The sequence below is a fragment of the Hyaloscypha bicolor genome (assembly GCF_002865645.1).
Source record: "Hyaloscypha bicolor E unplaced genomic scaffold K444scaffold_191, whole genome shotgun sequence".
Taxonomy (NCBI): Eukaryota; Fungi; Ascomycota; class Leotiomycetes; order Helotiales; family Hyaloscyphaceae; genus Hyaloscypha; species Hyaloscypha bicolor.
The window spans coordinates 724,763-743,799 of NW_020194693.1; the positions used below are offsets into that span (position 1 = coordinate 724,763).

The following is a 19,037-nucleotide window of genomic DNA, read 5'->3' on the forward strand; positions in this document are numbered from 1 at the left end:
AAAGAGCCTACTATCCCCAAAGAATTCGTCACGAATATCCACAAGTTCGCGACTTGTAGGCCACTGAATTAACGCTTCTGAGCTGAGATATCCTATTCCCGTAGCATATGACCTTGAGGTCTTTGTTCTTATTACGTGTATCGGGCTCGCGTTGTGAGGAGGTTGAGCTTTATACTTATAGACGAGCCTCTTATCACCTTTCCAAGATTGAATTGAATTGAATTAAAAGCACCTTGTCTCTCGCCTAATGCGCCAACGGATGCAGTCTATCGTATCTCTTACCCACTCTCCTTTGACTTTGATCATCTATAAAGCGGATATCCTCGCAATACTTTGCTCGACACATACGTGCAACGGTGCTCACGGAGAGCGAGTGGCATGGCATTCATCGACTATCGTTACGGCTATGTCCTTTTAAACTAAAGTCAAGCCTCGGGTAGTGTGAATGGATATACGTGAGGCAAACCTGATTACAGCGAGGCAGCACGATCGCATATCCGACTCGCTAATTAAACTTAAACTCTATTGTCAATTCTGTTGTATTGCCAATGCTTTTCATGCTGTCATTTTCATCCAGATTTGGCAAGGGGAGCCTTGCCTCTAGACTTGACACCGGTTAGACAGGACTTCTGAGTCCTCCAAGCTTGTATTACAGGCTCTCAATACACTACTACTACCCGGACCGACAAACAGCTGTTCTCATCCTTGGGCCTTCCATCACTACGCGCAGGGCGCATATCAGTCGTTGTCACACTCGCGTTAGGAAGAGGTTTGCTTTATACTTAAAAACGAGATTCCTGCCCTGTTTCGTAACTTGAATTCAAGACAATGAGATATCCACTACATTTCCCAACTTAAATCGAAGTTTGCAGGACTGGCTCAAGGTGGCTAAGTAGTGACAGGAGAGACCCTTTGAGATGCTAGAAAGCAGCTACAAAAGCTCGTGTGCCTTCGACTTTCCCTTCTTGTATTTAATAAAATATCAAATTTAATTACTTGTATTATATTTCCTAAAAATAGCCCTTACAAATTTATAGAGAATTTAATAAAGAGTTAAATAGATTAATAGGAATTTAATTAATTACATTATTTAAAAATCTTAAAGCTAAGTGCAACCTGCAAATGCGCAATGTCATGTTATTTCGGGGGGTTGGCAGTACAGGGGTTATAGGCCTCGGTAGATGTCGTCCAGAGAATTACGGACTCCGCAGATATTCAATTTGATATCATGCACCCATTAGCAATTGAACTAAAAAAAGAAAGCCGTATGCCCGTTTCGGTGTTTTGTCTCTTTAGGTTAACGCTAATCCTTCAGTTGTTAAATCAAGACATTAATTGGTTCGGACATTGCAGTGGCGAAAGGATCAACTGACGCTAGGATCATGTCATGTCGTACACGAGCTTTACGGACTCCGCCCATTAATTAGCCGAGTTCCGAGTGAAGTTAGATACCAACAAGAAAACGCCCATCCATCCTCGGAATATTCAATCATTCAATTCGACATGGCTTCCCAAGATACATTCGTTGAAAATGGAACTTCGGTTTTGGAAATGTCGCCAGATAAAGAGAGGGGTAGGATTGAAGCGACGGACCTTGTAAAATGGGATGGGCCTGAAAACCCAATGAATTGGCCGAAATGGAAGAGACTAGGCCATGTTGCCTTGGTTAGCATTATCATCTTTCTGGTGTCAGTATGATTACTCAGTTGAGGAAGTCGGTCCTGATCTGCTGTAGGAACCTCTCTACGACCATCTCCGCTCCAGGTTCTGGTATCCTTATGAAAGATTTTCATCAGGACAATTCAATCATTAGAAACTTAACAATTAGCATATTCCTCCTCGGCTTCACTCTTGGTCCTCTGGTCATGGCACCACTATCCGAGCTTTACGGGCGTTTGATTGTGTACCATCTTTCAATCGCCACTTTCATTGTATTTCTTATGGGCTGCGGATGGAGTGAAAGTATCATCTCGTTCCTAATTCTCCGTTTCATTGCTGGATGCGCGGCTTCGTCTCCCTCGACCATTGGTGGAGGAACGGTCGCAGATGTCATTCCAGTCCAGGAGAGAGGAGCCGCCATGGCTGTAACAGCAGTGGGACCGATTCTGGCACCTGTGATTGGCCCTGTTGTGGGAGGATTTGTCGCACAACAACTTGGCTGGAGATGGACATTTTGGCTTGTTGGTTTTGCCGTACGCATCCATTCTTACTTCGTGGAGTCGATCTAATCGTTAAGAAGGCTTCAATCTGGCTTGTTGTAGCCATGATCTTCATGCAGGAGACTTATGCGCCAATACTACTTAAACGAAAAGCTGCGCGACTTCGAAAGATAACAGGAAATGTGGGACCTCAAGCCGAAAGCGGAAAGAACCTGTCACCACTTGCTTATCTTGGACGTGGATTATCTCGGCCGTTGAAGTTGCTGGTTCTATCACCCGTTGTGCTGCTGCTCTCCATCTACGTCGCGTTTGTTTTTGGGTTGATGTTTCTCTGCTTCAGCACCTATTCCGAAGTCTTCATAGAGCAATATCATTTCTCGGTCGGCGTTTCTGGATTGACATATCTTGGGCAAGGGATAGGCATGATCATTGGTCTTATTCTGTTTGGAGCTTTGAGCGACAGGATTTTGAAAGCTAGAGCAGCAAAACACAAGGGAGAGACGACACCTGAAGAGCGGCTACCGCTAATGATATACTTCGCCCCTATTGTTCCAATTGGGTTTTTCTGGTATGGGTGGACTGCACAGGAGAAGGTTCAGTGGATGGCGCCAATTGTTGGAACAAGCTTTATCGGCCTTGGTAATTTGTTTGTTATGGTAAGTGCTCTGCTTGGTTGTTTCCTAACCTAACCTTTTTAGTTGCCGGCCCAGATATATCTCGTCGATGCGTTTGGACCTGAGAGTGCTGCTTCAGCCCTAGCTGCGAACTCGCTCTTGCGATCTCTGTTTGCTACATTTTTACCTCTCACAGCTCCACGCCTGTATGCAAGCTTGGGCTATGGATGGGGAAATAGTTTGTTTGGATTTTTGGGTTTGGCTTTCATACCAGTGCCTGTTTTGTTTTATAAGTATGGGGCGTACTTAAGAAGCAGGTTTCAAGTTCGATTATAAAAATTCGTTGATTTTCTCGGCAATTATATGTTCTGATCGATTGTGTACTAGTGCAGATTGTTCACTAATACTAGAATTAACTAGTAAAATAGGGTTGTTTACTAATTCAGCTGCCCTGATTAATAACTCAATTAGCTCATAAGCTACTTCAGTATATAATTTTATAGTATTTCGCGTGCTCGCTTAGTACTATTTAGCTTGTACTTAAACGTGTAAGAGAGGTCTCAGTAATTATAACTAATTCTTATTAGTAGTAGTATTATAATAGCAGAGCTAGAGTAATAGTCAAGGCTCAAAGATCTCTATTTCTTGTTTTATAGAATATAAAGCTAAAGAGGAGAAGAAGAAGAGAGAGAGAGAGAATAAAAGAAGAGAAGTACTAGCTAAAATAACTGAAACGCTAGCTTAATAAGTAAAGCCAGTTATATAATAGCTAACTCCATGAGACCCTAGCTAGTACTATTATAAGTATAGCAGGAATTTCGGCTTTACTAGTCTCGTATTATAAGTTATAATATTTAGAGTATTATATATATATTAAAGGCTATATTAGTAAAAGCAAATATAAAAAATAAAAGTTTAATTTAATTTTAAATAAATATAATTAAAAATTATTTACAAAAATTTCTTTTTATAATTAAAGTTTTATTTCTTACTTATAAAAGAAACTTTAATTAAAATTATAAACTCGTATAATACTTTATTATATAAGAAAAGCCTTATAATACTTATTAAATATATATATTTATTATTAGTTTTAGAAGTACTTATTATTTCCTTAAATGAATTAGTAATAAAAATAATATATTTCTTTAATACCTTAAATTTCTTAAAAATAAATTTAAGTAACTTATATTTTTAATTTATATAAATATTATAAATTAAAAAGAATTAGAAACTAACTAATTACTAGAGATTAAAATCCTTAATTAATAATAACTTTTAATTTATTATTTATATATATTAGTTTATTTATAAGTATTGGTTTATTTATAAGTATTAGCTTTATAAATATTAAGCTAATATTTTTAAGTATAATTTGCTTTAAAGCTTTTTTAGGAATTAATTTATTATCAGAAATTCAAACCATTTGAAGAGGAGCAATCGCCGAAGTTGACCTGGCAAAGCTTGAACCACCGTTTGGATTGAGGAAGTTCGAGCGATCAAAAGAGCTGGAGCCGGAAAGACCACCCGAGTCGAAATTGTACAAGGATGGATTGGAGTTCAGGCCACTTAGGGAAGATTAATCGCCTAGATTCAGGTACGAATGATTGTCGAATCTGTCGATGCTGAGTGTTGAGTGGCCTCTTTGGTTGAGAGAGCGAGTAGCGTTTGGATCGAATCGAAAGCCGGTCGAATTGTCTAGGTTAAACGTGTTCAATTAGAAGAATGAATCAAGACCCCTAAGTAGCTCAATGGCCTTACTTCCAAGAGAAAAGGGTTTCTTTTATGCAGAGATGGCCACAAGCCGATTTCTCGATTTTCGGTAAACCTGAGGAAGGCTAGGGATTCCATAATAAACGAGTCGTAGTAGGAGCTTGGAGGACTGGGATTTCATACGCAAGACCAAATAGTTAGCGTACGGCAGTTGCGAGTAGCAAAACTAATGTCTGGACGAGATTAGTCCAACTCTGACAAGCAGGCGCTCACGGGCACTTAAGCCGCTCAATTTTCCTCCTAAACACTCTACAGATTCTCAAACTAGCTTCAGTCAACTCACTTCGTTTCGTTATGGCTACCCTTGAAAGCACGAAATTTGCTGGATTTGCACTTCCTCTATCGAACGCGCTATCCTGCAACCCTTATTACACTCTGACCCTCTAAAATTAATCGTGCTCTCTATCCACACACAGATGGCCAGATATCGTACAGACCTGCGGCCCCCTTGTCGTCTTCTGGATGTCAAGTTAATGCAGGTAGAAATACGGTTGCGAGAGCTGAGGGACGCGAAGATATCCCACCCAAAGTGAATTATTCTATTCTGTTAATCTAGGTCGTAAGCGCGCTCTTGACATTAGTGGCGGTGGATCCGCCGACGATCTTCCATCTCTCGATGAGCTTTTTCGGACTGCTCTACGCCCGAAGATCTTGGTTGGTCCCGACTATGTAGGTAAATGAGATGTTAAATTCCAACCACTCAATTGAATCAGGGGTGGCATATCAAATTCTCTTTCAAAATCCCATATCGGCACAAATATTATCGCGACTGTGTGATGGCCAGGAAGAATGTCCACACATAGGACCCGCACGTCTGGGTTTGGGGCGTCTGTTTCACCTGGCGGGAGTTGGGGGTCGATCGGGGAACGTACGGCATCCATAATATGGAATGCTGCTATGGCCGGACTTTGAAGGATAACACCCATTCTCTTTCCGTTCATCGTCAAAACTACCAGCTTGTTGATTAGTAAACAAATCCGCAGCGAAGTTTGGGGGGGTACATACGAGCTCGTTTGCCACCTTCCTGTGTCACTATATCAGCTCTCGTATGCATTCTCCATTGGCTAGTATGCGCAGCCCCTTGGATCTCATCCTGAAGCAGAACCTGAGAGCGTCCACCCAAAAGTTTCAAACCCCGTCGGATGCGTGGTCCGTGATAGGCAGAGGTCAAGTTTGTGATCCATAGAGCAGTACTACTGTCGTCTACCAGAAACGCTGGACCGGTTTCCGTTGTGCCGCTACTCGCGAAGCTGACCGAGGGCGCGGTTGTTACTTTTTGATTCGTATTGTTGTAGAGTATCGTGTTCTGCCCGGCGGTCCGAGTTCTGTAGTACAGCCAGCGATCACTGTCTTGCGACTCGCCGGCGAAATAGCCGTGTGAAAGATAGTCCTGGTGGCAGAGTTCAATTGCCCACCTTTCTCCCAAAGCGTCCAGCACGAAGTCACCGGCATCTAGGTTGCCATCTGTGGTGCCTTGTGAGATTCTGCTGTCTGGATGTACTGGATAAGACTAGGGACGAAGAATCAACTCACGTGCCGCATGCCCTGTTGACTTCCCCGCCTTCATTGCGACGAACAATCCGGTCGCTGATGACCAAGAACTCCGTAAAGATACCCAAGCACCATCTGGGCTGTCGAAGCTCCGGTCAAGCGGGAGATTGGAGTACCAAGAGCCCTTCAATTGCGGTTTATACCAGAGCATCGATAGGGGATCGGCAGCTTCAGCCTTCACCCTTTGGTACAGCGTATATGCCGGCATCATAAATTGGTCTCCGTAAAAGAAGAGCGAGTTGGCCGTGGCTGTGATCTTCCTCGGCCCACAATCCCCGTAATTGAACTTGTCTGTCATCCCGTTGTTATACATATGGAACATTCCGGTGTCTTTGAAACCTCGGTTTGCTGTCAGAAGCCCCTGGGTGCTCCCGGTGGCCGAAAGGAGCGCTGATGCCAACTGCGCGTGAGCTTGTGTCCCAAAATGCCAATAGTCAGGCGTCTCGACCCAAGTTCCATCCGTCTGGACAGCTTGTGCGCAGTGTTCCCTCGCGTTCTTAATTGCACGCCCTAGCAGTGCCTCTGCGACCCCAGTAGGATCATCGCGGTAAATCGCAAGAGAAGCAATGATGATGCCACCGTTCGTTACACCTAGCTGTTCAGCACACCGATCAAGTATTGGAGGTTTGCACTACAGCTTTACATACAGTTCCAATTACCTTTGGCACGGAGGAACCATGCCTCATCGTTATACGCCTCTAGTCCTTTTGTAAGACCTAATGAAATGATAGACCACATGATGCCTTCGCGTTCTTCGGGTCTCCACGCATCGTACATCCAGTCGTAAGCGTAAGCAAAGGCAACGAGAAACTCGCCTATGTCAAGCCAATGCCTTTCCGAGGGGTGAGCTGAAAGTAGGGACTTGAGCTGGGTGTGAATGATATCTGCTTACTGGCTGTTCCAATTGTCTCCATCGACACCGAAGTACACTGTTGAGTTTCCCGAGGCCACGAGAAGTTCTTCCCACACTCGGCTCTTCCATTTCGTATCTCGTGTCACACGAAACATGTAGGCCCAATGTTTCACACGTAACTGGACTTCACGCGCGGTATCTAGGACCCCGTTACCGGATATGCCTTCTAAGGAGTAGTTAACATGGGGTCTGGTTCGCCAGATCTCAGCCCGCTCCGAGATAGTTTGATGCCATTGTGTCATGTATGAGTCTGTCCCTATCACCTCCGGAAGTCTATCCCATTCCTGCTCCGTGGCAAACAATCTCGGGTGTGATGGTTGGATAATTGAAATAAGAGCTCCGAGTTGAACACTTGTAGTCTGCTTGGAGTCTTGGTCCAATACAGGGGTGGCTATGTTTGAGACTGCCGGTGTGCGTAGTTTGTTTGGAAGTCGAATATCCATAGTCGCTGCATGCGAAGGCACTCCTTGGTCATTGATGGCAAAGAGCATCCACCATCCTGGAGGCACTATTCCTGGATCGCTGGGCACCTCAATTTGGGATTTCCATTCCTTGGTTGGGTTGCCTTCTCCCCTATCCAGAGCAACAGCGTCAAGCTGGATACGACGTTGGTCGGTGTTGATTGAATGTGTCACTGATCCATAACGGATAAGCGCGAACTTAGCGACTGGCTCATTAGTAAAGATGAACAAACTCGCCCCGAGTTCAATGATAGAAGGCGAGGTGCCTGTGATCACAGGACGTTGTGCCAAGCCCCTATCGGAATTGAATAAATAAGGCGGATAGAACACCTGCAGGTCCAAGTGGTTTGCCGACGTATCTTCACAGATCCGCCAACAAAGACCACCGCCTCCAGTCAAGACTGTTGCGTCAGGCAACAGAATGGCTATACTGTGGTAATTTCGTGGGGTTGGTGATCTCACCATTTTAGTGAACCTTCGAGTCACTGGGTTCCAGAGCTCCGGCGTGAGCGATGAGTTCACATCGGTCCACTGCCTTGCATAGGAAACACCACCGTTGACGAAGACATCGCCAGTCGGAAGAACAACACTATTGGCATAGGCGCGCGGATCGTGCATCGAATCTATCGCCTCGGCTTCGACTTCTTCGAAAGGATCAGAGAGGGTAATTATATGGGCTGCTCGTGTGCTAAATGAGAGCGCATAGCTTGGCGCACCCCCGAGTGTCAAGATTTTCCCCTTTGTGGCGTCGTACATGATGGCATTCCCGTTCATGGAGTCCTCATCTGCACCTCTGACTCCGGCAGCGCGGTGATCACCTAGGCCGCGCGTGCCATACCAGTTCATATTCGCCGAGGGTCCTGCTTGAAACACGGACTCGTTTTTCCAGGCGAAGAGCCAGGCGTGATTGTCGGCAAAGAACTCGCCCCTGGAGTCATTTGTCAACATCGGTCCCACTGGACAGTCTGGCAATGCCGTCCAAGCGTTTCCAATGGGATCAAAGACTTCTCCACCCTTACTTGCAACGTCGACACCCCCGATACCTCCGTTCCACGAGCCTCCAATGGTGAATATGCGGCCATCTGAGAGCGTTGTCTGCGCGTGGTATCCACGGCCCATTGTCATGTTCTGTGCAGATATCCAGCTGTCACTCTCGTCGTCAAAGATGCTCACTTTGTTGTCAGTCATTCCTCCGGTGACAACGGGTCGTCCTTGAAAATCGAGTGAGAGGCCCGGACAGAACATTCCATGGTTGGTTACTGTCCCGGGGGCAACAGAACCCGTGAAGGGATCATAGATGGCCGAAAACGTGATATCGTAGCTGCTGCTGTCTTCTGCATACATCTGGTCTGCTTTATCAGCAGCAAACATAAGGATACGACCTGACTGTGGAAGGACTGCGGCAGCGACCGGTATGAGTGGTACTGGGATTTTGGGACCCCATTGACCATGAATTGATGGGTTTGATCCCCCATGGAAGTTGACCAAACGTAAGCGTTTGTAGCTTGTCGAGCGAGTGGAGCTGAAGTATAGGAAAAGCGATGTGGCAAAAGCAAACGCCCAGAAGAGTACACAACGAGTCAGAATCCGGGCGCCCATAGCTACAACACGACTGACATATAGTTTAGTCTTGTGTTCACTACTTTGAGGCTCTAAGGAGAGAAGGTAGTGTAAGTAAGCAAACTCAACTCGGGGACGTGTTTCGATCCTTTAGAAGGAGATAGGATGAGAATATGTAAAAGATATACTTGTATAGTCGCAGTGTGTTTCAGCCAATATAGCACCGTGTTCAGGACATACAGGCATCGATCGAACAATCTTTCAAATATGTCCCTTTCGTGTATGTCCGAGAGGCTTCTGCATCCTCACCGCCGTGTGCTGGAAAAGGCAAGCAGTAGGTGGACCAATGTCACCACTCGACCATGATACACTTCCGATGTACTTAAGCCATGGATGTCTTGTGGCAGGGATAACATGGCCCCTTGACTTGTAGACAAGTAGTGTACAGCGGGATATTGGGTTGAACGAGTTTTAAATTAATTGGTCTCATACATTGGTGGTCACAATACGATGCCGAGAACCTTAGCGTAAAAAGGAAGGCTCCGGCATCGAATAGCGGTGACGCGTGCAGCAAACCCGAACTGTCTCGGGACAGTTCATTCCACAGTCCGACTGTCCCCAATTCTACCGATAAGCTAGGCGGTGAAGCGTGTTTTAGCGCTCTGACAGCTTCCCCGCAATTCTCATTAATAATATGACATCTTGACTCAATATACAGTGATTTTGGTAGCATTCGAGGCTAACTTTGCATCGGCCCGATACATTATAGTTAGAAGTTGTCAAATATAGAAATACACCGCTATTTGAAGTTTTAGTAATATATTATTGCTATATATTCGTAACTTAATATACTAATTTTTGGTACGAAATCGACTACTTATATACTATTATAATATTAATTTTATTATATATACTAATATTTAAAGGTTTAGTAATAAATATAGCTAGTAATAGAGGAAAGAAATAGCTAGCTATTATATATACTTATTAGTACCCGATTATATTATAATTATTACTAAAAACCACATATTATTATATTATAAATTACTAAAATCTCTCTAATTTATTTCTTATTTTTATATATCTCTAATTATTAAAAATAATTATAATATATTTTTAATTAGCTAAATAAATTACTATTATAATTAAAGCCATATCTATTATAAATTAATAGTAATCTAGAAATAATTTTATTATTTCTAGCCCTAATATAGCTTTCTAATACTTTTAGAATTAGGCCTTTATTTAAAAATTTGCTTTTATTATTAAGTATTATAATAAAAGAAAAGTTTACTAGAATTATTTATTTTATAAAAAGAAAACTCGAAATAGTTATTAAATTAAAGAAACTAATTAATAATATATAAATATATTTATTCGGGCTATTAATTATTTTATTTATTACTATATTAATAAATAAAAGAAATAAAGAAATTAGTAAATTTTTTATTATAATAAATATTTTAAATATAAATATTTCCTTATAATTACTTTCTTCTTTTTACTTTTTTATTATTACTACTATTTAGAGTATTTTAAGGCTAAATATATTATTAAAACTTATTAAAAAGCATTTAGTTTTAAGGTATTATTAAATATTCTTAAAAAAAAATAAACCTTAAAATTAAATAAAAAAAGCTCTATAATTTATTATATAAATAAAATAAAATAAAGCCATTAAATTAGAAAAAAGCTTAATTAATTATTATATACCTTAATAATTAGGGCTATTATATCTTTATTAATAAAGTATATATATTTAATAATCTTAGAAATAAAATAAAACATATTATTTAAAGTATTATATAATATATTCTCGAATAAATTCGCTTTAATTATTAATTTATTTTTAAGTTCTTGTTTAAAACTAGTACTATATTTAATAAAAAATACTAATGCCTTTTATTTTATTATTTTATAATTATTTAAAAGTAATAATTATAGCTAGAAATTTTACTATTAGATTGGCTATATTTATTAGTTAATTAGCTATTAAAAAACAAAAAAAGTATTTAAAGCTAAAGAAAATCATATTATAAAAAATAAAATAAAAGCTAATAATTTTAGTAATATTAAAAAAATTAAAAAAATTATTATTAAAAGCCTTTAATTTTGATTATATTAGCCTAACTTCTAAATAATTATAAATTATATTATTAATATTAAGTAATTAATTTTATTATTAAATAATAATATTATAATATTTTAATATTATTAAAAGTATATAGTTAATATAATTGAGGCTAGACAAATTAAAAAAGCTATTTAAAAATATTATATAATATTATATTAAATCTAATTTGAAATTAAATTTAAGTTTTAAATATTAAAGCTCTTAAAATAATATAATAAGCTTTTCTTAATTATATATATCTTATAAAACATATTTATTTAACTAGTTATTATAAACTTAAAAAGCCTTTATTTTATTTTTCTTATATATTAAATATTCGAATTTAAATATTAATATATTAATTCGGGCTAATTAGGTAAAACTATTTTTATTAGCCGGGCTATTAAGATTATTATAACAAAATTAAGTCCTTTATTTAAGAGATATAATAATTTATTTAATAAAAGCCGTTTTATAAATCTTTAATTAATTAATAAATTCTTTTTTTAATAATATTTTTAAAAACCTATATATTATTATTTTGGGCTAGTTATAAAAGAATATTAGTTTATAGAAATAATATTAAATTACCTAAAATAAAAGTATTATTTTTATAAATTTTATTTTAAAAATAAATATTAATTAAATTATTTTTTGCTTTTATAATATAATATTTCTTACTAATATTAAATAATTTATACTTTTCTTTTCTTTTCTTCTTAATAATTTACTAATAATTCTTTTATTATTTACGAAAAATAGCAAATATAAATTAATAATATACTAAATATTATAAAGCAAAAAAATTAATATATTATTAGAAACAAGTTTATAAATTATAAAAAATAATTCTTTTTTAATATTATTATTAATTTAGTTAAATTATATAAATAACTTTTATTTAAATATATATTATAATTTACTAAAGCTATTTAGCTAATTATATAATATCTTTAATTAAAAGCTAAAAATTAAGCTATTATATAAAATACTTTTTTTATTTAATTTTCTAGTTTTCGACTTTTATTATAGCTATTAAAATTTATATAAGACTAAAAGTATATATTTATTTTATTAAACTTGAGATAATTAAATAAGAAAAATTAAATAAATCTAGGATTTATTAAAAGGCTAAAAAAATATAAAAGTAATTAGGAAATAAAAAAAGCTTAATATAATAATATTATTATAAAGAATTATTATATTAGATAATATATTTAGTTTTTTTATATTTTTATTACTTTTATAAGTTTATTAATTTTAATTTTAATTTAAATCATATATTATAAGCTTCTTAAATTTCAAGCTTTAAAGATATTAATAGTATTTAGGGCTTCTTAAGCTTTATAATATTTTAAATATATGTCTTTTTCTTTTTTTAAACTTATTTTTTTTATAAATTCGAATTTTAATTAAAATATCTTTATTTAATAATAATTTCGATTTCTTCTAATTTCTTATAATTTAAGAGCTCTTATAATATATATTTCTTATATTAATTATACTAGCTTATTTTATATTAATTTCTTATTTTACTTTTATTTCTTTATTAACTAAACTACTTCTTTATAAATATATTTATAAATCTATAAAAAAGCAAATATCTTAAAATTATTAAAAGAAAAAGAAATAATATAAAAAAGACGCTAGTAAAAAAAAGAAATTAAAATTAAAAAATATAATACAATTAGTAAATAAATAAATAATAGAATAGAAATTATTTTTTAAAAGCTTATAATAAGAAATAAGTATATTATTAGTTTTCGAGCTTTACTAAAATTATTAATTCATTTATAGCTTTATTTTCTTTTTATTTCTTTTTTAAATTAGTTTTTTCTATTATAAAAATCAAGTAATTAGTCTAGTATATTTCTCTATTTAAGATATAAAGATTAATGGAATTATAGTTTTTAGTTAAATATATAATTTATTATATTATTATAGTTATCTTGGGCTTGGGTTCTTATATATATCTTTATTTTTCGACTTGAAGTTTTTCTAATGGAATTTCAAAGCTTATCGTGCGGTCATATAAACCCCCACCAAGTGGCGATAGCGCTAGAAGTACCGGCAGAATCGGGCTTATCGGTAGAATTGGGGATAGTCAGACTGTGGAATGAACTGTCCCGAGACAAGTCGCAGCAAACCGGCGCAGTTTGGGCTAACACACCTCGCCGGTAGACTTATATAACGTCCTTTTTTACACATATAGGTACCATGACTAATTCAGGGTTTCAGGCAGAGCTTCCAGGACGCTGCCGTCGGACCGATTAGTGGGGAAAGCTCGTGTCATGAAACCTTAAATTTTGTAGCTTTACAGAGGTACAGCCAATAAGTATTCATATAGCGCTAGCAGGAGTCTGAACTTCAAACCCTTATAATGCAATTACGAAATGCTATAAAAAAACAGAAAAATAAGATAGTATAATAGTATATATATATGAGATAATAATCGAGTTTACTAAGTACTTTTATATTGCATTTTAAAAGAGTTATAAGGGTTCAGTTTTTTATAGACCCCTATTAATTCGGTTACTATATAAATATATATTAGCTATATTTCTATTTATTAAATAATACTAAGTTTTAGCTATTTAGCTAATAATATATAAAATTCGCGCTTTCTAGAATAGACTTTTAGGTAGCTTATTAAACTTAAATTTTCTTCTTATAATAAAAGATTAATAATAATATTATAAGAGATCTCTAGTTAGCTCGAATTAAGGCCTTTATAAGTTCGATTTAAAAAGAAATCTAATATAATAATATTTAGTTTATAAATAAGCTATTAAATAAGAATCGAGAGTTATTAAAGCTAGAAAAGCTATAAAATAAAGCAAGAAATAAGAAAAATAATACTTAAATATTATAAAATAGCTTTTTTTTATAATGTAATAAACTATTTATTTTTAATAATATAATAATACTTGAAATATTCTTATATATTGTTTTTATTTAAAAGATATATATTTAGCTTTTAATAAAATATCTAGAATAAGCTAAGCTTTAATAACTTTTTTAGGCTTACTATTATTAGTCTAACTAAAATATAAAAATAATTATTATATTTAATAATAATCTTATATTTCTAGAAATAAAAAGCTAAATTTCTTATATTTCTTATTAGTTTTTAATTACTTCTAATAATATATATTAGTAAATTTCAAGAAACTTTTAGAAAATATAAATAAATATAATATAATAATGATTTTTATTAATTAGTTAAATAAGTACCTTATTATAATTTTTATTTAAAATATAATTATAATTAAAAAACTAGTATTTTTATTTCTTATTTATATTATTTATTAAATTAGTATTTTAAAGATTATAATATTTAATTAAGGCCCGTAATTTATATAAAAATTTTAAAGCAAGTTTTATAAATATATTAATATAAAGCTTAAATTATTAATTATTAATTAAATAAAAATTATTAACTAATAGCTATATTTTTATATAAAGTATTACTAGAATAATTAATTACTAATAAATAGCCTTAATTTGTAAAATTACAAACTAATTTTCTTTCTTTATAAAAAAAGGCTATAAATTATAAATATTATTTAATTAAAAAACCTAAATATAATTAAATATTTTAAAGAAAAAACTAAATTAAAAAAAAATAAAGGCTTTAATAATATAACTTTATAAATTATAATAAAAAATACAGGAAAATATAATATTAATATAAGAATATTATATTATTAATTAGTGAATTTCGAAATTTGGAAATAAAATATAAATTATTATTAAGTATTAAAAAAATTATTATTCGAGTTATAAACTAGCTTATTAATAAAAGAATTATATAAAATTCTAAAGTAAATTAAATATTTTTAGGCTTAATTTTCCGGAATTAATAAAAATATATCTAATATTTTATATAAAGAAACTATATAAAAACTCAAGTAATTTCCTTTTTAAATAAGTAAATTCGAAGCCTTTATTCTTGAAATTATAAAATAAAGAAATAGAATATAAAGTTTAGAAAATACTAGTAATAAAGCTATTATATAAGAAGTTTAAATATTAAATTTAATAAAAAGAATAGAATTTAAATCTAGAATAATATCTAGTATTCTTATTAAATAATAGTCTTTTAGCTCTTTAGAACTTTTATACTAAAAACCTTAAATAGCTAGAACTATTTTAGAATCTTTTTTATTAATTAAACTATATTAAAAATAATATATTACCGGAATTATATATTATAAATAAAAACTCTTTTAATTATATATAAAGAGCTTCTAGCTTTTAATATATAACTTATAACTTGAGAATTTAATAAAAACTTTTAAAGCTCGAAAATAAGCTTATTTTAAAAAAAGAAGTAATATTATAATTATTATAATATATAGTACTAATAAAAAGTAGATTAGAATTAGTTAAATATATAAAATCGAAATTGGGAAATATAAGTCGAAGTTATATATTATAATTTCGCTTAATTAATATATAAGCCTATATATAACTCGTAATTATTTAGATTTAAAACTTCTTTAAAATTTTCTTTTTTTCTTTAGCTTTAAATTATTAAAATAGAAATAATCTAATTATATCTTTTAGACTCTAGATTTTATACTTGTAATAATAAATAATAAATTCTTATTATAATAAGTTTATAATTTTAATATAAGAAAGAAATATTTAAGATATTTATAAGTAGTTTCGAATAAAATATAAATAGTATAAAACTTAAAAGATTTAAGTAAAATAAAATATATATTTATAAATATTTATAAATAATTATATAATTTTAGTAAATTAATATATATTAAATTTTTTAAAAAAGAACTAAAGTACTTATTAAGTAGCCTTATATAAACTAAGCTAGTACTTATATAAGACTACTTAAATACTGATTTTTTATAATAATAAACTAATTTTTCTTTTTAAAATCCTTTTAAAATCTTTTTCTTTCTTTTTTTAGCTTCTTTTAATTTGTTTTTAAATAACTCCTAACTTTTTAAATAAGCTCCTTTATATATATAAGTATCTTAGGAATTCTCCTAAATAGAATTTAATATATTTTTTAAGTAGCCTTTTTTAAAGAGAAAAAGCTATTTATTAAAGGATTTTAACTTATATTTAAAGTAATTTTAAGCTAATTTAAGCTTAATTGAGAATTATTAAAATATTTTCGAATGTATTAAATATAAATAAGTATATCTATAATAGAAAATACATTTATAAAAGTAATAATTAAGTTTTAATATATATTTAAAATATAATAAATAAATAAAAATCGAGAAAATTAATATATTCTTATAGAAAATCCTAATATTCTAAGAACTTCTTAATTATTTTGCTAATTAGAAAGAATTCCCTTATTTCAGAAATTCTGGTCTCTTAATTTCTAATTTTTAATAATAGAATTACTATTATTATTAAGTTCGTAAGTCGAGGTAATTCTAGAAGTATTATTATGCTTTACGCAGGTGCATGCCCTAATGTTTGTTACACCGCCTTTCCAGGGGTTGCGCTGAAATGCCCTGTAGCCATGCGCTGTAGCCGACTTTTGCTTAGCAGAACTCAAGGCGGTGTAACAAACATTAGGGCCTGCACCTGCGAAGTTCGCTTACCACGTGCCGCCACTACTTAATTGGGTAGCAAGATGGCACTAAAGCAGGAATGCCCGGAGCTTTACTAAATAAGGCTAGTCTAGCACGTGTGCGTATTACATGTATAGTACTCAAAGTATTTATAAATATTTATAAATACCTTAATTAGAATATAAGTAGAATATAAGTAGTGGGAATATTTAATGAATAGAATATAAATAGGGGCCACTACTCTATTCTACTCTATTTATTATTTATACTGTTTCAACGTCACTATTATACCCCTCTTCTGTCGATTCGAATAGGTCGTTCCATTATCCTGCCATATTCATCATGTCAATCCTCATTGGAAACACCCGTATTTGGTTTCCTCGCGGGCGAACTTGCAATTCAAAAACATCTGAGGTCTCGACGCTCGCTTCAAAGCACTACGAGAAGGAGCTTGAAGCGAGTTATTTGACGAATGTGGCTGATCAGGATCTTCTCTTCAACATTCTAGGCCCGGGGAAGCATATCTGGACTATCCTGGAAGTTCCACCCCAAGATGACCCCGACGTCATGCAGATAGCCTCGTGGAAACGACCCCTCGCTCGCCTTGTTGGCTTCACCGGCATTGTGCCCGCTCTTCTAACACTGTGTAACGCCTTTACTCAAAGTTTCTGCTTGATCAAGATGGGCGCAGACCATGCAACGTCAACCTGGAGACTGCTAGTAGCTTGGTTCATCATAGGACTCAACATTGTATTGAGCTGTAAAGTTACCCCTTTCCTCTAGAGGCTAAGTGCGCTCCTTTGAATGTGCGGCATCTAACAGTTATTTAGCACCTACTTTGCCACTAGCTCTAGTGAAGCTCAGGATCTTCCAGGGGAAATTCCGCCCTCGCCTTCGTCTCGTTGGGACAGACGTGCCACTTGTAGACGTGATAATTCCCTGCTGCAACGAGTCACTCGATGTGCTTCAAGACACAATTCTAGCAGCCATTGCACTCGACTACCCAGAAGATCGATTCCGAGTAATCGTGACTGACGATGGTGGATCTGCACATCTCAGAGCTTGGGTCGCTGAGCAAGGTCAACACAACCTATACTACACGGCCCGCGTCAAGAACGGCTCGTCTGGGTTCAAGGCAGGCAATCTCAACCATGCAATTCAATTTATCGAAACACAGTTAGCTCCGGAGCCGGCCGAGTTCATTGCATCCTTGGACGCCGACATGATCCCTGAAAAGAAGTGGCTGCGCGCTATGACACCGCATCTAGTCCTGAACCCGAAGATGGGAGTTGTTTGCCCAACCCAGGTGAGTGGAACACGGGTGAGGTTTTACCACTTCCTATCCTGCTCCCGCTAACCTGAGATACTGGAAGAGTTTCTACAACTTTCCCAAGAACGACCCCCTTTATCAAAGCCAGCTCAATTCGTGGCGTTGTTTGGACATTATTCGGGATATGGCCGACATTGCCTGGAATACTGGGTCCGGCTTCATTCTACGCCGCCAGGCACTTTCGGATATTGGCGGTTTCCCTACCGACTGTCTCGTTGAAGACGTCCACAGTTCGATGCTGATGATGTCCAAGGGTTGGAAGACCGCATATGTGGCCGAATCATTGCAATACGGCCTTATGCCGGAGAGTTTTCTAGGTCACATAAAACAATTCACCAGATGGGTAAGTTAGAGCCTCCAGAACTAACTCGGAGGAGCGTGTCTCTGCTAATAGATATATATTCAGAATCTGGGAGGTATCCAAATGGCCACACACTTCCGGTTCTATTTGTTTACATCGTACACGGGCTCCCTTACGGTATGGCAAAGGCTACTTGGGCTCTCATATGGGATCTTGAGTCTTATTCAACCTATATTTGTGGTTATTGGTATGATAGCAACGCCCATCTACCTTGTCATGGGAGTCCACCTGGTGTACTTCTACAATCTCCAAGGCCTCCGCTCTCTACTTCGAATTCAATGTGCCACGATACTCATAAAATGGGTACACGACTGCAACATGGGCATTTTGTCTTCGAATCGCGTTGCTATAAGAGAGGAGGCTCAGAGCCTGTACATGTCACCTTGTTAGTTCAGCCCAATTGACCCACTCCAATTCAAAGCGTGACCTTCATGTAAACTGACATAGGAATGCTAGACTATGTAATCGCATATTTGCGCTCCTTTGTCCTCCCGAAGAGCTTGGGAGGCACCGCACCTGGGTTCACACCATCGGGTAGTATCTCGGCCTCAGTTCACGAGCGTTCAGCCACGCGGCGCGCCCCCTTAATCGCTCGTCTTCGCCACATCGTTTTCGGCTGTGGTATATGGTTCCACGTCGCCGTGATC

At 35.1% G+C, this 19,037-nt stretch overlaps 4 protein-coding genes across 4 annotated transcripts; 2 read left to right on the forward strand and 2 right to left on the reverse strand.

The window, feature by feature from the left end:
- Positions 1–1,551: 1,551 nt before the first annotated feature.
- On the forward strand, positions 1,552–3,109 carry K444DRAFT_549404 (putative MFS transporter; the record flags this gene model as incomplete). The annotated part of the gene is made up of 4 exons (XM_024876453.1): positions 1,552–1,688; positions 1,736–2,192; positions 2,240–2,815; positions 2,858–3,109. The coding sequence occupies 4 exons, from the start codon at positions 1,552–1,554 to the stop codon at positions 3,107–3,109; spliced, it is 1,422 nt and encodes a 473-aa protein (XP_024726257.1).
- A 2,102-nt stretch (positions 3,110–5,211) lies between these two features.
- On the reverse strand, positions 5,212–7,453 carry K444DRAFT_605465 (uncharacterized protein; the record flags this gene model as incomplete). The annotated part of the gene is made up of 5 exons (XM_024878858.1): positions 5,212–5,495; positions 5,552–6,010; positions 6,080–6,688; positions 6,745–6,929; positions 6,990–7,453. 5 exons carry the CDS (start codon positions 7,451–7,453, stop codon positions 5,212–5,214), a joined length of 2,001 nt encoding a protein of 666 aa, XP_024726258.1.
- A 12-nt stretch (positions 7,454–7,465) lies between these two features.
- Positions 7,466–8,920, reverse strand: K444DRAFT_500883 (copper radical oxidase; the record flags this gene model as incomplete). The annotated part of the gene is made up of 1 exon (XM_024873346.1): positions 7,466–8,920. A coding segment is annotated over one exon (1,455 nt), but the record flags the coding sequence as incomplete, so codon positions are not given.
- Positions 8,921–17,266: 8,346 nt separating this feature from the next.
- On the forward strand, positions 17,267–18,381 carry K444DRAFT_549216 (glycosyltransferase family 2 protein; the record flags this gene model as incomplete). Its single annotated transcript, XM_024876433.1, has 3 exons — positions 17,267–17,459; positions 17,530–18,005; positions 18,073–18,381. The coding sequence occupies 3 exons, from the start codon at positions 17,267–17,269 to the stop codon at positions 18,379–18,381; spliced, it is 978 nt and encodes a 325-aa protein (XP_024726260.1).
- Positions 18,382–19,037: the final 656 nt, after the last annotated feature.